The sequence below is a fragment of the Cricetulus griseus genome, chromosome 4 (genome assembly GCF_003668045.3).
Source record: "Cricetulus griseus strain 17A/GY chromosome 4, alternate assembly CriGri-PICRH-1.0, whole genome shotgun sequence".
NCBI lineage: Eukaryota > Metazoa > Chordata > Mammalia > Rodentia > Cricetidae > Cricetulus > Cricetulus griseus.
In genome coordinates this window covers 1,142,877-1,164,358 of record NC_048597.1, presented here as the reverse complement: position 1 = coordinate 1,164,358, position 21,482 = coordinate 1,142,877, and the positions used below count along the sequence as shown (strand labels likewise).

Sequence of the window (21,482 nt, the reverse complement as noted above, 5' to 3'; positions counted from 1 at the left end):
TCTACTGTGTGCCCTTGGTGGACATGACACTTCATCACTTATTCAGGGCAAAGGACTTTGCAGTTGTATTGCAGAAACTTCAGAGATGACCCTGACTGTTGGAATCCTGGATAGTATATGACATGTTGAAATGACTAATTTAGTTAGAAAGATTGTCTGGGGACCTGCTACCCATGGGTCCTCATGTGAGCCATAGGAATGCTGGCCCTTCTCATTTGTCTACTCAAGATGAGTCCCTGTCCACCATCAAAAATCTCTTGCCATTGGGTTCTAAAGAGCCTGCTGATGGTATGAAAGATGCATGCTCTAAAATGATCTGATAGAAAACTAGATGGCCACACCCACAGTTTGTCTTCTGCAAATCTCAAAGCCACAAACTCACCATCAGAGGAAATGGCACCAAGTTCAAATCCTGTGAGGATCCAGGGTCATATAGACAACATTTACCATACTTTCCATTTATCAGTCTTCATGACTACCCAACTCTACCCTAAGAGCTGGTGTCATGACAAAGCCAGGCTTGGAAAGGAGTGGCTTGGGACAGGTAGGGGGCAGCATTACCTTTCACTGTCACGTGGACGCTCTGGCTTGTGGAGAGCTGTGGCTGTACTAGCACGTTGCAGGTGTACTCCCCCTCGTCAACTTCCTTCTGTACATCCGAGAGTTTCAGAGTCCCATTGTTCTCAAACGCCACCTGGCGGTGGTTGAAAGGAAGCAGATTGGCGTTCTTGTACCACTTGATGGAGTAATATGGATAGCCAATCACACGGCAATGGATATATGTGTCCCGCCCTGCAATTGCAGTGATGTTTTTCATCGGTCTGATGCTTGCAGGCCCTGGAGAGACACAAGGAAACTCTTGAAAATAATTTAAGGGCACATCTCATGGAAGGAAATGGGCACACCTTTCCTTTGGTGAAGACCAACAGTTTTTAGGTAAGCACACTTTTTTTTTTTTTTTTTGTATCAGTTTTTTGGCATTTGGCATTTTTGACTAAAAAGAAATCTTTTTTTTTCCCTTAACTACTCTCAAGTGAGTCAATGAATGCTCAAATCTTTTCGTGAGCTACTTCTATGACAATATTTTGAATTGCAAGACAAAAGGCAGTTTAACTAATAAAAATTAACTAGTCTACACTGCATGGCCACGCTCTTCTCCCTGTGAGAACACTGTCAGCGACTGGTTGACTCTGTCAGGAGGATAATGAAGATGGAGGTTATGCCACTGGGCTAGGGATGTGAGTTGGGTACCATGTATGAAGGCTTACCATGGGTGTCATGAGATGGTAGAAAAGGAAAGAGAAAAGGCATGCAGAGCATAAACCAGGAAAGGAAAGATCAAGTGGACAGGTGTTAGAGGACAGGGAGTAGACAAGCTGACTACAGAGACCAAAATGCCATTGTCAACACCGGCCGACCAGCACCATTCCTGAGTAGGGAGGAGAGGGCAGGGAGAAGGAGGGGACTGCTCCTCCATTGCACATTGCAAGGCTCAGCCTGGAACATGCAGCACCCATCCCTGCTACAATGAGTCGTGTGTGTTTGTTCGAGGAGCTGATTTGACAAGCACCTCTTACGTTTATTCGAGCCTGGTACAGGACGACTCCGGCCGAGTTGTTGGCAGTGCAGCGGTAGACACCCCCGTCCCGGACCTGGGAGCTGGAGATGTTCAGGTAGCTGACCACATTCCCCTCAGATGTGATCATTTGGCTGATGCGGTGGCCACTGCCCTTGAGAATGGGGTCATCGTCCAGGGTCCAGGTGACCGTGGGCAGGGGAGTTCCCTTCACGTTGCACACGAGGGACACTGGCTCTGCAGGGCTCACTACTTTCTCACTAAAGGCAGAGATGATTTTGGGAGTTCCATCTACAGGGAGACAAAACAAGAAAGGAAGTGGCACACACAGGATAAACTGCTGCCAAGTTCGTTGTTTATTGCTTGGGAGAGAGATGAGTGGTTGGTCAGCACCTTCTCCAAGGGTCCTGCTCTACAGGACTCTGTGGACCCCTGGGGCTTCACTATCTATTCCCATCTCAGTAATTTCAGACATTGCTCACAGGGAACAGTTCAGAATAAAAAGAAAGGTGTTGGGCAAGATGCTCTTAACCTCCTACATTTCATTTCTCTGCACCTAGCTTCCTGACTGCTTAATTGTTGGTTCCAGCCCAAGGGTTCTTGGCTGGAGGAGGCCCTCACAATTGTTCCTCCTATGTGCTGGTTGGTAGAATAGCACCCTTGGGATGCAGACATTTTACTCCTATTTTCAGTGATAAGAAGAGAACTTTGAAAATATTAAAAATACACTTTCCCAGTTGCATTAGCATTGCATAGCATATTTACATCCATGTCTCTTTAATTCCCAGGAATCCAGAATATTCTTGAATGTTTCATATCTTGACCTGAAAAATTTTAAAGGATATCTTTTGGAGTCACTTTGCAAGTATCAAGTTTGTCTTACATTTCCTCATGCTGATTGTGTTTGTTTTTGTTTGTTTGTTTTGTTTTGTTTTACACTGGGGATTGGACCTAGGGCTTCATGTTTGCTAGGAAAAATTAGTTGTTTTTAGAATTTATTCATCATTTCGTGTCTTTTTTGAGGAGTGTCACTCAAATTTTCTACTCATTTTTTAATCAGACTGACTTTCGGTTTTGGATTTGTAGATTTTTCAGAAGAATTCATTCTATTTTACATGTATAAATATTTGGCTACATGTATGTATGAAAATTGTATGTTTACTGTGTCCTCAGAGACTGGAACAAAGTGCCAGGTTCCTAGGAACTGGATACATAGGCTGTGGCGAATCACTGTGTGGGTGCTGGGAGCCTGGGTCCTCTGCAAGAGCAGCCAGTACTCTGAGCAGCTGTGCCATCTTTCCAGTCCTCACTTGCAAATATATGTAAGTAATATATATGTTTACATGCATATATATGTAAATATATGTTAAATAATTTAAAAGGATCTATTTGATGGGGGATGTCCTTGTGTATGCTGTAAATATATGTTTCTCTTATTGGTTGATGAATAAAGATGTTTTGGCCAAGGGGCAGGCAGGATTTCTCCATGCGGGAATTCCAAACAGGGAAAGAGAAAGGTAATAGGTAGAGTCAGGAGGATGCCATGTAGCTGCCAAGGAAGCAAGAGACCCAGGCATCACCAGTGAACCAAGACCACATGGAGATACACAGATTAATAGGAATGGGTTAATAATTAAGAGAGAGATAGCCTATAAGAAGCCTGAGCCATCATCCAAACAGTTTATAAGTCATATAAACTTCTGTGTGTTTATTTGGGACTGAACAGCTAGCTGCAGGACTGGGTGGGACAGAAAATTTCAGCTACAACTATTTGTCAGGTGTTCTTCACAAATTACACATGGTATCTGTCAGACAAACATACAATGTACGGAATACCTGTTAGTGTGTGTCTACAATGGTTTATCTCAGGTGGTCCCCTGTATACTTTTATCTTTCGAATTTCTGTTTCTAAGGCACAGGAAGTTCTGTATTCCTTTAATACATTTATGGTTTAATAGTATGTGTTCAAGTCTAAATTGCATATCAAATTATTTTTATGTAAGTTCTGGACGTTGGTTGAGGTGCTTACTCACTTTTATATATACTTGTTCACATGGCTGTTGCTGGTAGTTGAAAACATTTCTTTTGCCTATTGAATGCCCTGTATCCTTGTGAAATTCAAATGACTTCTCATTGTGGGCATGTCTTGAGATTACACCTACCAGGCTCCATAGTGAGGGTTCAAAACCGGTGGGAGGACTCCTCCAGCTTGGTTCTCTTTCCAAGCTGTGCAGTGTTTAGTCCTTTAGCCTCTTATATTTACATTGTAAATCAACTTCCCACTATAAGATCCCCACTTCTCCAAGTGAACTTAAATTAATTCTATACATATTCTTTTTAGATAAGGTCTCACTATGTATCCAGGGTGTCACCAAACTCATGATCTTCCTGCCTCAGTCTCTCAAGTGCTGGTTTTTATTGTATGTTCATTCTTTATGGATATGGTTTTGCTTAAATCATCAGATATATGTCAATTAATGGACTGGCATTCCTTGCCTGCCGATCCTAACATGTGGGTAGCCCTATTTCTTTTCCTGTTGTCTGATTTTGTTTTGTTTTGCTTGTCAGTTGGTGTTGTTTTCTTTTTAATGTTTCTGGTGTTTTTAAGTTGTAGAATTAGATTCCCATCCATACTGCAGTCCATGTGTCAGCCAAGTTTCCTAAGGTGGCTTATGTGAAGATTGGGGGGGGGTTCCTTCCCTCCTGTACCTTCCTCCCCATCCCTGCAAGTGTAGGTGCCCAGCCCCTGTAGACTTTGGCACTTTGCTCCTCTTCCAGTTTCAGCACCACTGGGCTTGGGAGGTGTCCTCAGAGGAAAGTTGAGTCGATGCATCCATCTCACTGTCCTTGTCCCTTCCTCTCAGTGACCAGCCCACCATTCTGTTTGCTCTAGGGTTTTCTCACTTCTCTACATGATGTTTGCGCTTTCTAAGTGCCATTTTCATGAGCACAAATCTCACCTGGTAGGTGCTGTTTCTTTACTCCTAGGACACGAACCACTAATCTCTTGTTTTCTGATATTCTGGTTCAACCACAAACCCACTATTATAGGTTCCAGGGAATTCCACTTCCTGGCAAAGGCTCCTAGATTTTCTTACTCCATCCACAGTCATGGAGAGTTGACTGTATGTTGTAATTTTATTTTAATTCAGTTCTTATAGTGGGAACTATGGGAGCTGCCCGAGAGGAAGCTGGTCAGACACAGTTGTGCATTAGGTACTAGATACACATTCTTTCTTTTGTGACATTGCCACTACCACCGCTCAGAAGACAGAAAAATGAAATGAATATTCTCACCTTGAACAGAAGCTGACATGAGACAAATAATTTGGGGAGTGTTCTTAGCCTCCACCCCCACTTTCTATTAGAGTGAGTGGCTTTGTGGAGGTGAAGGCAGACATCATTTTCCCCATTGAGACCCAAGTGTTTTTGTAATCTGCCTAGCTGTCACTCGGATAATGGGAACCCTTTTGACATCGTTGTGGATGGTCAATTTGCTCTTTAGGTTTTCTTAGTTACCCGGGGTAATGGGTCCTAGACAGGTAATCTCTTCTTTTTCTTTATCAGAGAAGCCAAAAATAGTGACTCCAGGAGGACCAGGGTACACCCTGGCTAGCAGTTCCAGCTCCATGCAAATTGGTTACTTTTTGCTCTTAATTATCATATGCGAAGTGGCATCAGGTGTTTAACAAGAGGGTTGGGTCTTCAAGTCATTTCACCTCTGTGTTAAAAACCTCACTGTCTGCAGTAAGGCCCTTGCCATCATTGCTAAGCTTGCTGCTTCTTACAAAGTAGCTGGGGTTAGAGGCACAATAATAGAACTCTTCTTTTAGCATCAAGCAGATTAAACTCAATCAACATGGGATAATGGGTTTTACTTATTCTATCATTGGGCTATAGAGAAATAATTCCACTACTTCCACCAATTGATAATGGATGGATTTTAAATGACAGCTAATGATACAGTTCCCATCAAGACACCCAAATACATAGACAGGAACCATTTCAATTATCTGGTGATAAATATATGCCTCACTTAAATGTCACCTGTCACAGATCCATTCCCCAGATGATGGATCAGTTGGAAAATTTAAGTACTCAGTAACCAGTTAAGTAAACAGAGCCCCTGCTATTCTACCCCAAGGTGATTCCTCACAACTAAGTCTGGGGACATATTGACCAGGCTACAGACAATGGCACCAAGCAGAGGTCATATTTCCATCCAAACAAACATCCTATTGAAGTTGAGGTTATTACTGACACCAACTTCTTCTCAAGTGTTGGAGAGTCCTGTCCATGCTTCAGAGCTCAGGGAAGATTTGCCCATATTTGGGGACATTGCACACATGCGCGCGTGCGTGCGTGCGTGCGTGTGTGTGTGTGTGTGTGTGTGTGTGTGTGTGTGTGTGTGTGTGGTCACAACTTGGAGGACGAACTGTTGGCATCAAGAGTGTCAAGGCCAGAAATGACCCTAAACATCCTACAGTGTACCTATCAGGTAGACTCCCAGAAAGCATTCTATTTATACATCTCACAGCCCCCAAACAAGGTATTACTAAAACTGCAACTAGAGGGTAATGAATTGACAATAAAACCCCAGGCTCTAGTTTCAAATGCTGATCTTTTGGTAAGTAATTTCAAACACGAGTGGGAAGTGTTTATATAATTCCAGGTCATGTTTCTCATCCAACACTTTGCCCTCCTCCCTCATTGGAACACTGTCTCCACCTTGCCTGATCTAGTAGTGTCAGAGTCAATAGATAGACAGGTGGAGTGGTCTGTCTTCTCCCATGAGTGGCCCTGCATGGCCCTCTCCCCATCCCATGCTCCACAGGATTCTGTTTGGGGTGCACTCTCCAATGCTGCCCACTGACCTTCAAGGACCACCTGGACATAGTCTTGAGCAGACAGCTTATCCTTGCGCACAAAGCACTGGTAGGCGCCCCCGTCACTCTTGACCATGTGATCCATTATAAGGTTTGCGTGGTTCAGCCCTGTGATCCTCACATTTTTCCCAGGGTTGAGGATTTCGCCATTTCGGTACCAGGAGAGTTCCTGGTCCTCATTTCCAGTCACGCTGCAGGACAAGGAGACCTGGCTGCCCACACTGCTTTTAACCTTCCTGGGACTGATGGTGGCTTTCAATGGCTCTGGTGAGTTAGGAAAGATAGAGAAAGTTACACATCACTACGAATTGGCGCCCCTTAAATAACATGCTGCACTTTTGCCGAGGCCAAGGTATAACTGCCAGGACACTTCATTTGGATCCCACATCAGTTATTTTCAGGGAGGGGGGTCCCATGTTAGTGTTATTTGGGGTACCACTTTGCTTGGAAAGACCCTCCTTGCTATTGTCTCTGGGTCTCTTTCTTCATAAATACCAAATAGCACAATGTTGGTCACACTTCTTCCTCCTCAGAGCACACGTGATAGTTCTGACCCACATATACTAAGAAATTCAGTATGCTAGTTACCAACAGGTTCTAAGTACGTGAAAACATAAACCCTGCTGGATTTGTCCCAAGTGAACTCTGATGGCTTTGCCTTAGTCCATTCCCACATTTGTGCTAATAACACATGGCTACCAAGAAAAGGACTGGGTTCAGATGTGTGACCATAGTGCTTTGCTTTAATGTGCAGCTCAATCACTGGAACCAGGATGAACTCTCATCTTTAAAATTCCTATGTCCAATTCCACAAAACTAACTCTAGCGGAGGACATCTAGACAGCATTTTAACAGAAGCCAAGGTTTACAGCCACAGGTGAGACACAGATGAGCAGCTATTCTGCGGTCTAATTAGCATGTGACAAAACACCTGAATATTCCTCATAAGTAGTCCACACAGAAAATTTTGTTGTCATCCTTATAGCCAGGAGAATAAATAGTTACCCAAGGAGTTGTCATGTCTTAACCAAATTCACCAAACACATGAATAGATGCTTCATCTAAGCTTCATCTACCTTGTTCCCCAATGTCTCACCCTTTTAGAGAACAAATATTCAGTTCTTAAAGTGCGTGGATTGACCAAGCAAATAGAATAATGGTTTTAGCTAAGTGGAGTGACATATCAGATGTGTAGCAAGGTTCAGGAAATCCTCAGATGTCAAGGATGGCTAGAAATGGGCCCAAGAGTAGAAAGGGGATTTTGGAGAGTGGGGACAGCAGGGATTATGGCATGGAGCACCTGTCTCCAGTGTCTGATTCAGTCTGGATGCAGCAGAAACTCTTGGAAGTATAAAAGAAGGAAGCAAACTGCAAGGCAATTTGAAACAACTTTATGAAGAGGCCTCAAGATTTTGAAACAATTTTTAATGTGCACTATATGCATACCTAGTGCCGGTGGAGGCCAGACAAGGGCACTAGATCCCATAGAACTGGAATTACTGATGGTTGCATGCTGCCATGTGTACGTAGAATCAAACCCAGGGCCTTGGTAAGACTTGCTCATAACTGTTGAGCTCTTTCCCCAACCCCATGGAATAATGTAATCCCATGTGATACTCAAGAGGCTGTGGAAAGATGATCACAAGTTCAAGGCTAGCATGATCAATTTGGTGAAATCCTGCATCAAAAAATAAGATTTAATAATAAGTTTGGGAGCAGAGTTCATTGGGAAAAGTCTGAGTTCAAATCCAAGTACTACAAACAAACTAGCAAACAAGCAATTATTGGAGACTGTTGCCTAAGTAGACAGCAAATCAAGTATCTTAAGGAGAATTGATGAGTATGTGATGTTGGACACTGGGGTGGAGAAAGGTAGCCCTCAAGGAGGCATTATAAAGAGGAGATAGATCTTACAGTTAGCCTCATAGAGGTGCAGACTGCACCAGAGAATTAGTGTCCAGGACTTGGCTTGGATGGGACAATGAAATGAAGCCTTGAGGAGACACAAGACTCGAAGCTTTCCTATGGGAGTGAGAGAAGATGTTCCTAACAAGAAGGGCTATTTGGGAAGCAGAGTTTGTGGTGACTCCATTCTGGCTTTGTATACCATTCTGTTGAAATGTCAGCCAAGACCTTGCATAAAGCTTATGTCTACACTTACCCATCACCTAAGAAGAATCCAGCCATACTTACAGACCTGGAACCAACAGAAGGCTTCCCATCTAGAGCATGGAGTCAGGAGGGAAGATAAGATATTCCACAGGGTGAATGAGCCCTCCAGAGGAAGGAAGGGTTGGTGAGAATGTCCAAAGGACTTCTCTCGATGTGGCAGAGGATTGCAATTATAAAAGCCAACACAGTAGGAATCTATAATTTTCCACTGATACCTTTGTAAATGTCTTTAGAGGGAGAGAAAGCAAGGTGACACTGGGAGTCAGAGCTGAGGACAGGAGGGGAACATGTCTGGGGATAAAGATTTATGCTGGAGGAGGGGAGATGGCAGGTATGGATGCCTGAGATGAGAGAATAAATACACAGGGAGAGAGCAGCGTAGGCAAGGCCACTCGACGCCAACACAAGGGAATTATCTAACTATCTGAAGTCATTTATATTCATCAGTGTATATTAAAGAAAAAATAAGGACACATGTCCAGAGTTCCATTGAGATGCCCTGGACACTACCCTAAGATACGAAGTTACTTCAGGATAGAACAACAAAGGACTGAATTAACAGGGAGGCTATTTGGAGTCTATTGTCCCAGCTCTGGTGACTGTCTGATATTGAATTGTTTCATCTAGATGAGACATAGCTCTCCAATCATTGCTCGCCAGACTTAGCCTGAGCTTGAGGGCTCTGAAAGCATACCTTGTTCCAAGTGGTCATTCAAAGCTCTGATGTAAAGCACTTTCTCCTGAGGTACTGTGAAGGCATGCCAACTACTTATGGCCGATTCCACACTTAGGTGCTAGGTTGGAAAAAAATGCTAACACATGCTAACACAGCACCTAAGGGTGAGAATCTTGAGGCTTACCCTTCATAGGTCGATTTATCCAGCTCAAAAATACATTTTAAGACAATTGCAGGGTTTTGTCAAGGAAGGAGCATCTTATCCAGCTGTGGTTTTGTTTGTGCCCTTCTGGGCATGTGAAGTTGGGCCAGCTCACTTTGTTTTGGTTTTCCTATTAGTAAATTTGAGGATATTTCACCAGGTCAGAGTGTACACCACAGCTATGCATCCTTGCTTCCTAATAGGCCATCAGCATCCCTGCACATTTCTCAAGGCCATGACAGGGCTGATCTTAGAAGAGATGAAAGGAACATTCTCTACAAAATAGAGCACTGCCAATAAGATGGCTCATCAGGTAAGGCTGATTGCTACCAAGTTTTACCATCGGAGTTTGAGCTCTGGGACCTACAGGATCAAAGTAGAGGACCAATTCTTATAGGTTATCTTCTGATACATGAGCTATGACACACAAGTACTACCCTAACACACAAAATTAATAAATGTAAACAGAGAGAGGGAGAGAAAGAAACTGAGCCCAAGTCTAGTCTCTGCATAGTTTAGAACCTACATTTCTGTGGACAGTAACCCCCTCAAGAAATTTAATGTAACTTCTAGAAAGAGGCTAAGACAAACCATTTGCCTGATTTCTACTACTCATCTACCAACCCCACCCTTCTTCTTTGTCTGATTTCAGAGTTGACCATTGTGAACGACAGCTGCGTGGTATTTTCTTGGGAAGGCAGCTTTCCTGTGGCTTAATAAAAACCTCGAGGTATGGCCATCAGACAATTCTGAGTTCAAAATCAGGCTGTGCAAACATGTGTGCAATTTCCTATCTTCCAGGCAGGGTGCTATGGATGTAGGTCAGATGCTGTGAGGTCCCAAGAAGTCTATGGGGGAAAGATGCAGATTAGCTTCTGTCTGACACCAACCATGCAGCTAACGCCACCTTTTCCAGTTACCGTCCAACTTACGTTTCACGTACAGGCGGCCTATCACCTTGGCAGTGCCGTATCGGTTGGATACTTCACACACGTAGCTGCCTGAGTCTGAGGGGCGGCTGTTCTCAATGAGCAGCCCCGTCACTGTCTTCTGGAACCTCCCAGAAAGTTCCAGGGGCATGTTGTCCTTCAGCCAGCGGTAGTCTGGCTCCGGGTGCCCAAGTGCTTTGCAAGGCAGCTCCACACGCTGCCCAGCCATGGCTTTGCGATGGTCGAACCCATCCAGGATGGATGGGGCTGAGTTCGTTGGGTCTGCAGAAGAAAAATCAAACTATCAAAGAGCAAGGATGGGGAGTATGTGTGGCCACAGATCTTTAAAACAGACAAACAGACCTAGCCTGTTCATACCTTATGAAAGTCTAAAGCCTCATCAGAGCTCTGACTGGCAATTCTTGCTTTAGAAAATACCGGGAGTCAGTTTACTTTGACAGGAGTTGTCAATGCACCAAGTTTTGGTGATGGAACATATCACACAGCTCCTCTCAACAATGGCAAAAAGAGCTGTTAAATTAGCAAAATTCATTTCATAAGGTAAAGGGGTTTAATTTAATGTTTCTTTATTCATCTTAGATGCTTTACATTTATTTACTTTTGGTTAGCAGTATTGGCTGTACATTTTTTGGAGGGTGGTATAATATTTCAATACAGGCATGCTGTTGGTACTGATCAAACCCAAGTTCAGTTTGGGTTCGTTGTTTAAGGGCCACATATGGATGGGGACACACAGTCTTTGTCTTTTCCTGCCCAGCTTGTTTTACTTAACATCACAGCCCCACTTTTGTTCATGGGGGCTTCAAATAATGGGATTTAATTTCTCTCCATGGCTCAAGAACACCACACTGTATATGACACATTTTTCTTGTCTTTTTTAAATCTGCTAATAGCCTAAGTTTATTTCACATCTAAGCTAGTGCAGATACTTCTGGGGTCCATGCAGCCATGCCAGGGTCTCTGTCACACGTTGATGCCATTTTTGTTGGGTCTATACCCACAATAATGGGAGAGCCAGATCAGAGGGCAGATCTGACTTTAGTTTGTGAAGACTTCCCCTGTTGTTCTCTGTGGTGGTTACACTAATTTACATTCTCACAGTAGAAGAGAGCTTTGTTTCTCCATGTTCTTTCTAACTGGATGAAAATACTTGCCAGCTATTCAGCTAACACAGGATCAGCATCCCGCAAAGGTATTTAAGGGACACCAGAAAACAAACAAACAAAAACACTTAAAGTGTTTTAAAAATCCAACCAATAATCAATTTGAAAGTGAACAGATGTTTATCAAAAGAAGAAATACCAAGTGACAACTGGTATATATCAATAGCCAACAGGGAAATGCAAATCCAGCCTCAGTCAAATTCCATCTCACATAGAAAGGCTGGTAAAAGTAAACATCTCTTCTCCTAACAACCAAGGCCTTAGCTGGGACCAAAGTTCTAGGAAGTCAGCTATTTATACATTTCCTAGAGGTGGCAAAAGAAGACAGCAACTGACCCCACCCCCCAAATACCCAGCAGTTACAAAAATGGACAATGTTCTGTGTCCCCAATGTCCCTCCCCTCAAAAGCAGCTCATCTTGAAAATCAACTTACTCCTCTGCTTCTGTCCCTAAGGAAACTCTGCCACCTTCCTTACTCCTAGCTACAACCCCCATTCAAACCATATACTATACATTCTCTCCCACCTGGCCATAGTGTGTCCACGCCTTGAGATACCCAGAGTCTAGGGCAAGCACCCACATAGATTGTCCCTAGAGACAGAAAGGTGAACAGGGAAGAAGAGAGTACTCCCTGTTCTGTTCAGTTGTCACCTCAGGAGGGAGGAGAGATTCTTCCTAGATCCAGGAAGCTCATGAAACTTACAGGACTCAGGAATCTCAGAAGTCCCAGAAGACTAAATAAAAGGAGACAGTAAGCTGGCCATGAGCACTGGGAGATGTAGGGGAAGCTGTAGCCAGCCCCTAAGTAGGCATGGCTACAGCTTCCCCTACAATTCCCCTTTTAGTCTAAAACAGCTTCCCCTACAGGGAGAGAACACACAGTGCATGTTTCCACTTGTAGAAAGTTGACTCTGGGAGCCAACAGGTCTCTCCTGTTCCAGATTCCACCATGTTTATTTCAGTCCTCACTGTCCTGAGTCAACCTGGCCCCTGACTCTGTAATGGCTTAAGGGCAAAACAGCAAAGGGGATTAAATCATTGCAACACTGACAACAGATAGAAGGCAAACTACTTCCAGCTCAGGTCATGATTACTTAACCCTTATGCCTGCAGTGGGAATGAGAAGCCAGATGTTCAGGCATGGGAAGGTCAGCCATGGAGAGAAAACTCAATGGTAACTGCAGCTGGTGCCTTAACTTCCCCAGTTGACTTCTGCTGAACGATGTGAGCACCCAATTGAGGATGTCAACTTTATCTATTGCTATTTGTTCTTTTAAGTCATTAGAGGAGGCAATCTGCTCTCTCTCAATTAGGAGCTAGAGCTTACTAACCAGAGTGCTTCCCTTATTCATTTCTCCTGCATGCTTATATGCCCCTGCTTTAATATTACTTTTGTCTGTGCTCTCCACCAGGCCACTCTAGTCATGCCTGCTAGGTGTGAACTCCTACTCCAATGCTGCATTGCAATCGTTTGCTTCTCTCTGCCCACCTCTGGTTTACTCCTTTACTTTTGCTTGATTTATGCATATCAAACTCACCATTCAAAACACAAAGCACCAACTGTCATAAGCCATTCTAGACTGCACAGAACAGGGGCAAGGCTCATCCTGGCTTAGGTCACACAGGGCTTTTGGTCTGGGGTGCACAGCTGTAGAGTGCATAGTGGTGCCTTCTCACAACACAGCAGACCAGGAGATGGAGAGTAGACTGGAGTCGGAGGCAAGCTCTGACTGCAAAGGCTGGACCTGAGACCTTGGTGCCCCTACCTCCACCTCTCAAGATCCACTTCCCAGGGAATAAGTCCCCAAAATATAAGCCTGTGGTTGACTTCTGAAAACTACAGCATTCTGCTCCTGGCCCCCAGAGGCTCATGGCCATCCCGTAATACAAGATAAATATAGTGCAACTTGAAGAGTCTCCTTAAGTCTTACAGACCCAACATGGTTCAGATGTTCAATATTTCTCCAGAAACTGAAGACAATGTCTTAACTCTGAGCCGCTGTAAGCATTGTATCTCAAAAGGGAAAGACAGAAACTAGCAAGGAAATATTGGACCAAAACACTCCAAATTCTAGTATGGCAAACACCAAAGCCTGTGGTTCTATGGCCTGTATCCAGGGCATACATGGTGAGAGCTCCAATAGTCTTGCACAACTCTGCTGCCAATAGCCTTGAACTCTTACATTACACATGGTCTCCTTCCTGGGCCAGTTCATCCCAGAGCCTGCAGCCTCCCTAGTAGAAAAATCTCACACTTTCCTGGCATCTCTGACACTTTGGGACTCACCTCAACTTGGGCTTCACCTTCTCACCTTCATACGTAGTCTGCTCAGGTACTTTCCACAGGGAATTTGACTGCACTATGCATTGTTTGGCTTTCCAAGCTTTTGTTAAAAAACCTTGGTATAAATCTCTATCCTCCTACAACTCCTGTACTTGACAAAACTAGGGCTGACACCACATTCTGCCACCTACTTAAGGCGTAGACATGGACCATGTCCACTGCAGCCTCCAAGAGCCTAGGTGGATGACCTGAAAAGAACATTTGCCTAGAAAGCTTTGTCTCAGCAGGGCCTTTGTGACTAGTAGGATCAGAAGCAGGTTGGTGCTGGCTGTGTCCCTCAGTGAAAAACAAAAGCATATAAATATGTAAGACAAAAGCATGGAGCATGCCTTCTAAAACCTGAAATTCATTCCAGAAAAAAAAAAAGAATATACAATCTTCCAAACTGTGAAACAAGCTGGACTATTTGTGTTTGAATTACTATGTGGACGCTGGCTTAAAAGACATTTATGATTTATAGAGTGCATTGAGGCAACAGCTGGAGGCTTCCATTTAGTCACAAATTCTTCTGTTTTGGATAAGACATCAAAAATTAACAGAAGGGGAGCACAAAGAAAGACGCAGCCCTGAGACCATGCATACTCTCACCTGACACGAACAGTCTCGCGCTGTTACTTTGTCTCGTCTCCCCTGTGTATCTGTGCCGCGTGATGCAGCGGTAGTTGTACAGCCCGTCTTCGTTCTGTACATCTTTAATATACAAGGCTCCCGTGGATGTGATGAGAAATCTAGATCCTGAAACAGACAGAAGAAATGACTTTGTGAAAGCAGGGAAGAGACAGACCCCTAAAAATGTAGCACTAAACCTATAGATTACTGTGTCACTCAACCCTCATGGGAAAAGCTTCATTCTGCAGTAGACATGGTTAACACAGAGGACCACAACTGGTCAAGGTGGAGAGAATGAGACTTCGGGAAGTTCACCCATATGCGGAACAAATATCTATCACTCACCCCTCCCCTACAGCTCAGGGATCTTGCAGAAGAGGGGCAGATAGATACCCTCCACTAGTCAGACCCAAGGAAACAGTATCTCTGGATGTCAAAGGATAGATGCAGGAAAGGTGGGACAGCATGTATGGAACCTGCCCAAGCTCAAAGCCAGACCAAACCCCAGCATGGAGAGTGGAGGTGTGCAGAGTGTCCCACTCCTAACTGAGGAGATTTTGATGACTGATAGCCTCTGGGATAGAGAGGGTCAGTAAGTCAACCCCTCTGTAGGGAAGGCCACACATCCAAGAATATATGCACAGCACAAATTGGATTTGGTGGGTGGAAATAGGATGGAACACAAAGTTTGATGGATAAGAAAACGGTTGGGCCTGGGAGGATCTGGAGGAGGGATAAATATGATCAAGACACATTACCCAAGATTCTTAAAAGAATTAATAGAAAAAAATTAAAAATAAAATGGAAACAACTTGACCACATCAACAAAGACCTCTGAGAATTATTTATTCACTCGAAGAATCTTCCCATAATGGTTAAAAGCTGTGATGTATTTACTTAAGGTTCTAGTCTGTTTCAGCTTTTCAATCTGAGTAAGCTGGGAAGTTTTCTTTGTTTTTTACACAATAAATATATACAGCAAATGTCATAAATTCACATTCAGGACAGATATTTATTTCTCTTACAGCAATAAAATTGGGATGCAATTACTAGACACTTAATTTATCAGATTTTCTGGGACTATCTACCTTCTTTTAGGATGTGTTAAAGGGAATTTTTTCTATTGCAAATTCCTCATGGAGCATGCATATTTTGCATCAATTTGAAGTATATCAGAAAAATGCAAAATTGTTAAACAACATTGTAGCAACATATTATACACACTTCCCAGAGAAAACAGTCTTACTCCCTCATAAACATAGGCAACAGTTATCATTTTGTTCTAGATTGAAGCTCAATTCTTTGTATATTTAGTGTTTGAGGGTGTCTATTTCTTTTTCAGTTACTTTTGAAATAATTAATCTAAAAACTGACCATCACTGTTTTCATCTCTGGAAGGAGGCTTTGAGCTTGGCTTCCCTGCTCCACACCCTTGGATGTGGTCTCATTCCAACCTGTGTGATCAGGTTTCACAGACAGACTGACTGACTGTGACATAAAACACCAGAGCTTTCAGAAGGGTGAGACTGCTTTCCCTTTGAAAATATAGACTCCTAAATTTATATTATGAAAATATAAACTTCTAAACACATCACACTGTTCAATTAAAATCTGATAGTAAAACAAGTAAAGGTCTAGAAAATGTCATTGGCATGAAGTCCTTGTCATCTGCAGGAGTGTGGCTTAAGCCACTTTTTTCTCTGCTGGGATGTCTGTGGAATATTTCTACATGAGAGTTTATTCTACCTGAAAGATAATGTGATTTGTGTTTGGAAAAAGACTAGAATGCAAAAAATACCATCCTTCATTTCTGTTTTCTGAGTTCAATTGAAAGCTTCTGTGGTTTACTATTGTAGAATTATCTGAAGTCTTGATTTTATACACACATATATGTAGCCCTCCACAGTGTGTGTGTGTGTGTGTGTGTGTGTGTGTGTGTGTGTGTGTGTGCGCGCGTGTGTGCATGCGTGCTCGTGTCTGTGCAGGTTTATGTGTATCTAAACATCTGTGCACTTTCATGTCTATGCAGGTGTGCATGCATCTTCATATCTGTGCATGCTCATGTGTGTGCCTACATAAATGAGTTTACGTGTATCTGGAGGCCAGATGATATTGTCATTCCTTAGGAGATGTGATAGTTAATCTTGATTGTCAACTCAAATGGATCTGGAATCAATCAAAATGCAAGGCACTGGGGATTTTCCTAATCAGAGTATCTGAAGTGGGAGACCTACTACAAATGTAGGCAACGTCTTCTACCCAGTTGGAAGAAAGAAACTGTTTATTCTCACTCCTTCTGGCAAGCCCATCCATCCTAACGGTCCTGTATTCCTTTGTTAATGCTAGAACCGACTTCTTTGGGCTCAGCCCACTGTGGGTGATACCATCCCTTGACAGGTGGGCCTAGACAGTTTAAGAAAAGTAGATGATAAGCATGAGAAAAAGCTAGTAGGTAGCATTCCTTTGTTTTTTTTGTTTTTTGTTTGTTTGTTTGTTTGTTTTTTGCTTCAGTCTCCTGCCTTGAGTTTGTACCTTGACTACCCTCAATAGATTGTAAGCTAAATACTTTCTTCCCCAAGTTGCTTTTGGTTATGGTGTATATCACTGCAGAAAACAAGCTAAAACATGGGCTGCTTATCATATATATATTTCTTATCAATATATACTGTATGGAACATAAACATGTTTTCTTTTTCAACATATTTTAAATGGTTATATAGTGCTTTGATAACTCCTTCTTTTAAAGTGCAGTGACAGACAATAGGGATAAAAAGGAAACACGTGCAGATGCTGCCATTTTTTTGAGTATGGAGCATTTCCATGAGAATTGGCAGGCCATCCGCTGGGAAGATGTGAGCAGACAGCCATCTGTGATGGCTCTTTAGCAGGGGAGGAGAGAACCCATGGTGGCAGTACCAGCACTGCATCAGTCCTGGTCACGATCCCTCACTGCTAGCTTGGCACATGAAGAAGACTCATAGGACATTTTTTTAGAAGAACTGGAATCTTCTATTGCTGTGAACTTTCTGAGAAGTTCAGAGAGTGGAGAAGGAGCTGACCTAGCTTGACCTTGATGACCTCTCCTTTGCCACTGGCCACTGAATTCCATCCTGAAATGGAGCTACATTTTAAAAGTGAAAACAAGACAGAAGAATAGAGGCTTTTCATCAACATAAGGCATGGAATCCCATGGCTCTTGGGTCATCTCAACTCCAAGCTGTATGGACCCTCAGGGGACAATGAGAATGGAGCAAAGCCCTATGATGCCTTGTCTCTACGGTGTCAAGGACCTCTCCATCGTCCTCTGATTTTCTGCTGCCACGGCCTGCTGCTTTCCATCAGAGACTCTTGAGTCATGTGTAACAGATGGTTTGTTCATACTCTTACATGGATTCTAAACAACTTCTTGTCATAAATAAATATGGAAACATGAATTATTAGAGGCAGTAAAATATGACACCCCCTTTTCTGTTCCTCCCCCTCTTTCTCCCTCTCCCTCTCCCTCCCCCCTCTCTCTCTCACACATACACACACACACACACACACACACACACCACACACACACACACCTTGACTCTTGAGAACTGCCTGGTAACATAATTTCCCAAAAGCAAATTTTATAGTTAACATTATTTTTTGGTATAGTTACAGAGAGAGGCTACACAGTTTTAAATGAAAATATTCATTAGTCATAGTTTGTAATGTTAGACACTCAGCAAACCAGTCACCAGGGTAATAGCAGTGAGTGGTCTTTGACTTTAAGGCTGTCATTGTGAGTATCAGTGATGGCTGGGCTGCACTATTCTGGTATCATGGAATGTATGAAAAACATTCCTAGCTTCTTAACACATACAAAGTGGTCCCTGAGCTCTTAGGTACTTAAGCCCCTCAACCTGATATCCATTGCTTTTCTGCTTCTTGTTACTCTACCTACCAGACTGTTACCGGTTACTGTTGCCTTGGTTACTACTACCCCTGTCCTCACACTTGTGTGATGTGTTCAGTGTCCAGAGTGAAGGAATAGGTGTATAGTTAGGATGCTGAATAGGCTGTAGGGGATTCTTGAGCCACCTTGTGGTCTCTTAATGTGAGCATTATCCTACGGCCACTAAAATAAATCTGTGACAAAGCCCTACTCCAGCTGACCTGCCTAGATGCACCAAATGTGGTATTTCTATCTAGAGACAGAGGACTATATCAAAAATGGACATTTGCACAATGTGACACTGTAAGACGCCTCAGGATGGGAGTTCTACAGCCATGTGCCTCCCTGTTGTGGTACCAAGGGGTAGAAAGCCCACAGGAGGATGATGTCTTCTGAAGCTAAGCCATGCTTTGTTACAGTTGCACTAAAAGAACAGACAGTCAAGAGCTCTGTTTTGATGTAGTATGAATATCAGATTTAGCCTCAAGTTTAGCAACTGAGCTGCAGAAAGCTGGTGTGTGTTGAGCTTGGTTGTCAATGCTCCTGTGCTGTGTATGGGTGATCAGGTAACCAGGGCCCAATGGCCTGCTCACCCCTTAAGCTAGCAAACCCTCTGAACTCCAGAAATGCAAACAGGCATAAGACACGGCCATATCATCAAGGGACTTCTGTTGTAAACAGTCTTGAGTTTTAGGATTAAAAACATCAATGAGGGAGGAAAGAACTTGGAATTTATCCTCAATCCTGCATGCATTTTTTGCATCACTCTAAATTTTTAACTACATCTAGCAATATTTATTATTGATCGATTTTTTCCTACTTGGCTAATTTGGATCAGTCTCTTATAAATAATCAAATAGAAAGCTCTTTCCAGTTATATGAGGTGGACCAAGCTTCCCTTCTTTGAGAGATCTCTCAGGTCCACAGAGAAAACCCAGGCTCCAGAATCTAACAGAAATGAACACAAAGCTATCTTGTCACTCTCCTGCTGTGTGATGTCATTCAAGACATTCAACTCTCTAAACTTTGGCCTGTTCCTCTAAGACAGATAAGAGATCAGTTATGCCATTGAAGGTTAGATGATGGCACAGATATCAGGCAAACAGCTGTGTCTCCAATTTCAAGTGAGAGAAGTGGTGATAAGGTATTGTATGTCCTGAAGCAACTATGAGAGACTAAGCTTCAAATGCTTCATCATAGAGAAGGATATGTAATATGATAGATATGTAAATTAGGCTTGATTTAATCATTTCACATTTTGTATAAAGATACATACAAAAGATTGTACCTCATAAATATGTGCAATTATGATTTATCAACTAAAACACTGCTGATAAGAATATGCAAACATAATTATGATGGTGAAAGCATGATCATTTTGATCTGATAAAGCACTGATTAACATGTGTATTCATGTTGTCCCCATGAATGTTGGAACACTGACCCAAAGATGGTATAGCTCATCTTTAAAATATTTTTTTTAATTTAATGCATTTCTTTTTGCTTTTATTGTTATTAGCTCTTTGAAAGCTTTGAGGTTTCATACACAATGATTGGCTTTACAAGGCATGCCCACTGGTGCAACAATGGCACAAACAACATAGAGTAACCAACCACTTTCTGGTTGGATTTAAGCCTAGCTCTACAAGATAAAACCCAAACCTGATATCTTATCAGGGCCAAGGGCACACAGATAGATCAAGAGCCCTAGGAAGAACCCAATACTATTGCACTGCCAAATGAACAGAATGTTAAACTGACTCCTAGTGACTCGCCATTATTCCTTTAGGTCAATTCGTCACTCATCCATCATCTGGGAATATTTTCACTAGATGGTGACTAATGCAGAGACCACAACCTGCCAAGGCACGGGAATAAGAGACTGAAGAGACTACAGAATCTCATCTCCAAAGGGGATATGTATGCTATTATTCCCATCCTCAAAGTTTCAGGGATCATTGTAGAAGAGGGAGCTGAAAGAGTGCAAGAGCCAGAGGTGGAGGATGACTACATGAAGGTATCTCCCTCAGCGGACAGCAGCACTACACAAGAGTATCTCCCTCAGCGGACAACGGCACATAGAAGATCACGGGAGTTCACTTTTAAGTTGTGGTTTCAATCACAAGAGGCAACCTCACTTACTAGAAACACCTAACAATGGAAATGACATGGAAGAGATTAATACCAGTTCTGCCATTTATCCATGGGTATAGCTCAGCAAAGCGCTGGCCTAGTGTGCATGAGGTCCTGGTTTTGATCCCCAGAACCACAAATACACACACACACACACACACACACACACACACACACACACACACACGGATATGTATATAGTGTCTATGTATGTGTACATATGTATGTATTTCCATCACTTGGTGTCAATAAGGTGAAATGTATGCCAAACCTGTGAGCCAGTGTTACATGACCTGGCCATGTTAACTGGGGTCTGGAAAGAAATAACATATCCAAGGATATCTTTATACATCTCAGTGGCAGGCTGTGGTGCATAAGAGTCACGAAGACCTCTGTTAGACATTGAATGCTTATCCATCCAAAAGGCACACAGAGAAGCTCTAATCTACTCTGTGACAGTTTTCAGAGGGAAGGGTTCAGGAAAGTAATTGGGTTATATGAGAGCATGTGGGTGGACCCCTGCAGTGGAGTTTATACCTTCATATGAAGAGGAAGTAAAACAAGCTCATCCTCTCTGTGGTGAGAAGACACAGGAAGGTGGCAGGTACCTACAAGCCACAAAGGGGTGTTTAATGAGAAGTGATTCATTAGACAGCCTCCAAAACTGTGAAACAAATATTATAGAGCTCTTATTTAGGCCATTTATTCAGTGGAATTTCATCACAGCAGCTGTCCTCAGAAGTCTGTGCAACAGTACAGGGGGATCATGGTGGGAAGGCAGGAACTACCTTTGATGTCATTGTCATGTTGCTTAAATTGGCAGACACGATATATAATATCTAAAC

General features: G+C 42.9%; 1 protein-coding gene across 1 annotated transcript in view; it reads right to left on the bottom strand.

Moving 5' to 3' along the window:
- The window catches only part of Dscam (DS cell adhesion molecule), a 504,817-nt gene that overhangs the window by 261,325 nt on the left and 222,010 nt on the right, over nucleotides 1-21,482 (bottom strand). Inside the window, exons 4-8 of the mRNA XM_035443441.1 lie at nucleotides 14,559-14,705; nucleotides 10,445-10,723; nucleotides 6,451-6,726; nucleotides 1,571-1,867; nucleotides 562-837 (exon numbers count right to left, since the gene is read on the bottom strand). Of these exons, the coding sequence (XP_035299332.1) occupies nucleotides 562-837; nucleotides 1,571-1,867; nucleotides 6,451-6,726; nucleotides 10,445-10,723; nucleotides 14,559-14,705 (1,275 nt within the window). The remainder of the gene's footprint in view (nucleotides 1-561; nucleotides 838-1,570; nucleotides 1,868-6,450; nucleotides 6,727-10,444; nucleotides 10,724-14,558; nucleotides 14,706-21,482) is intronic.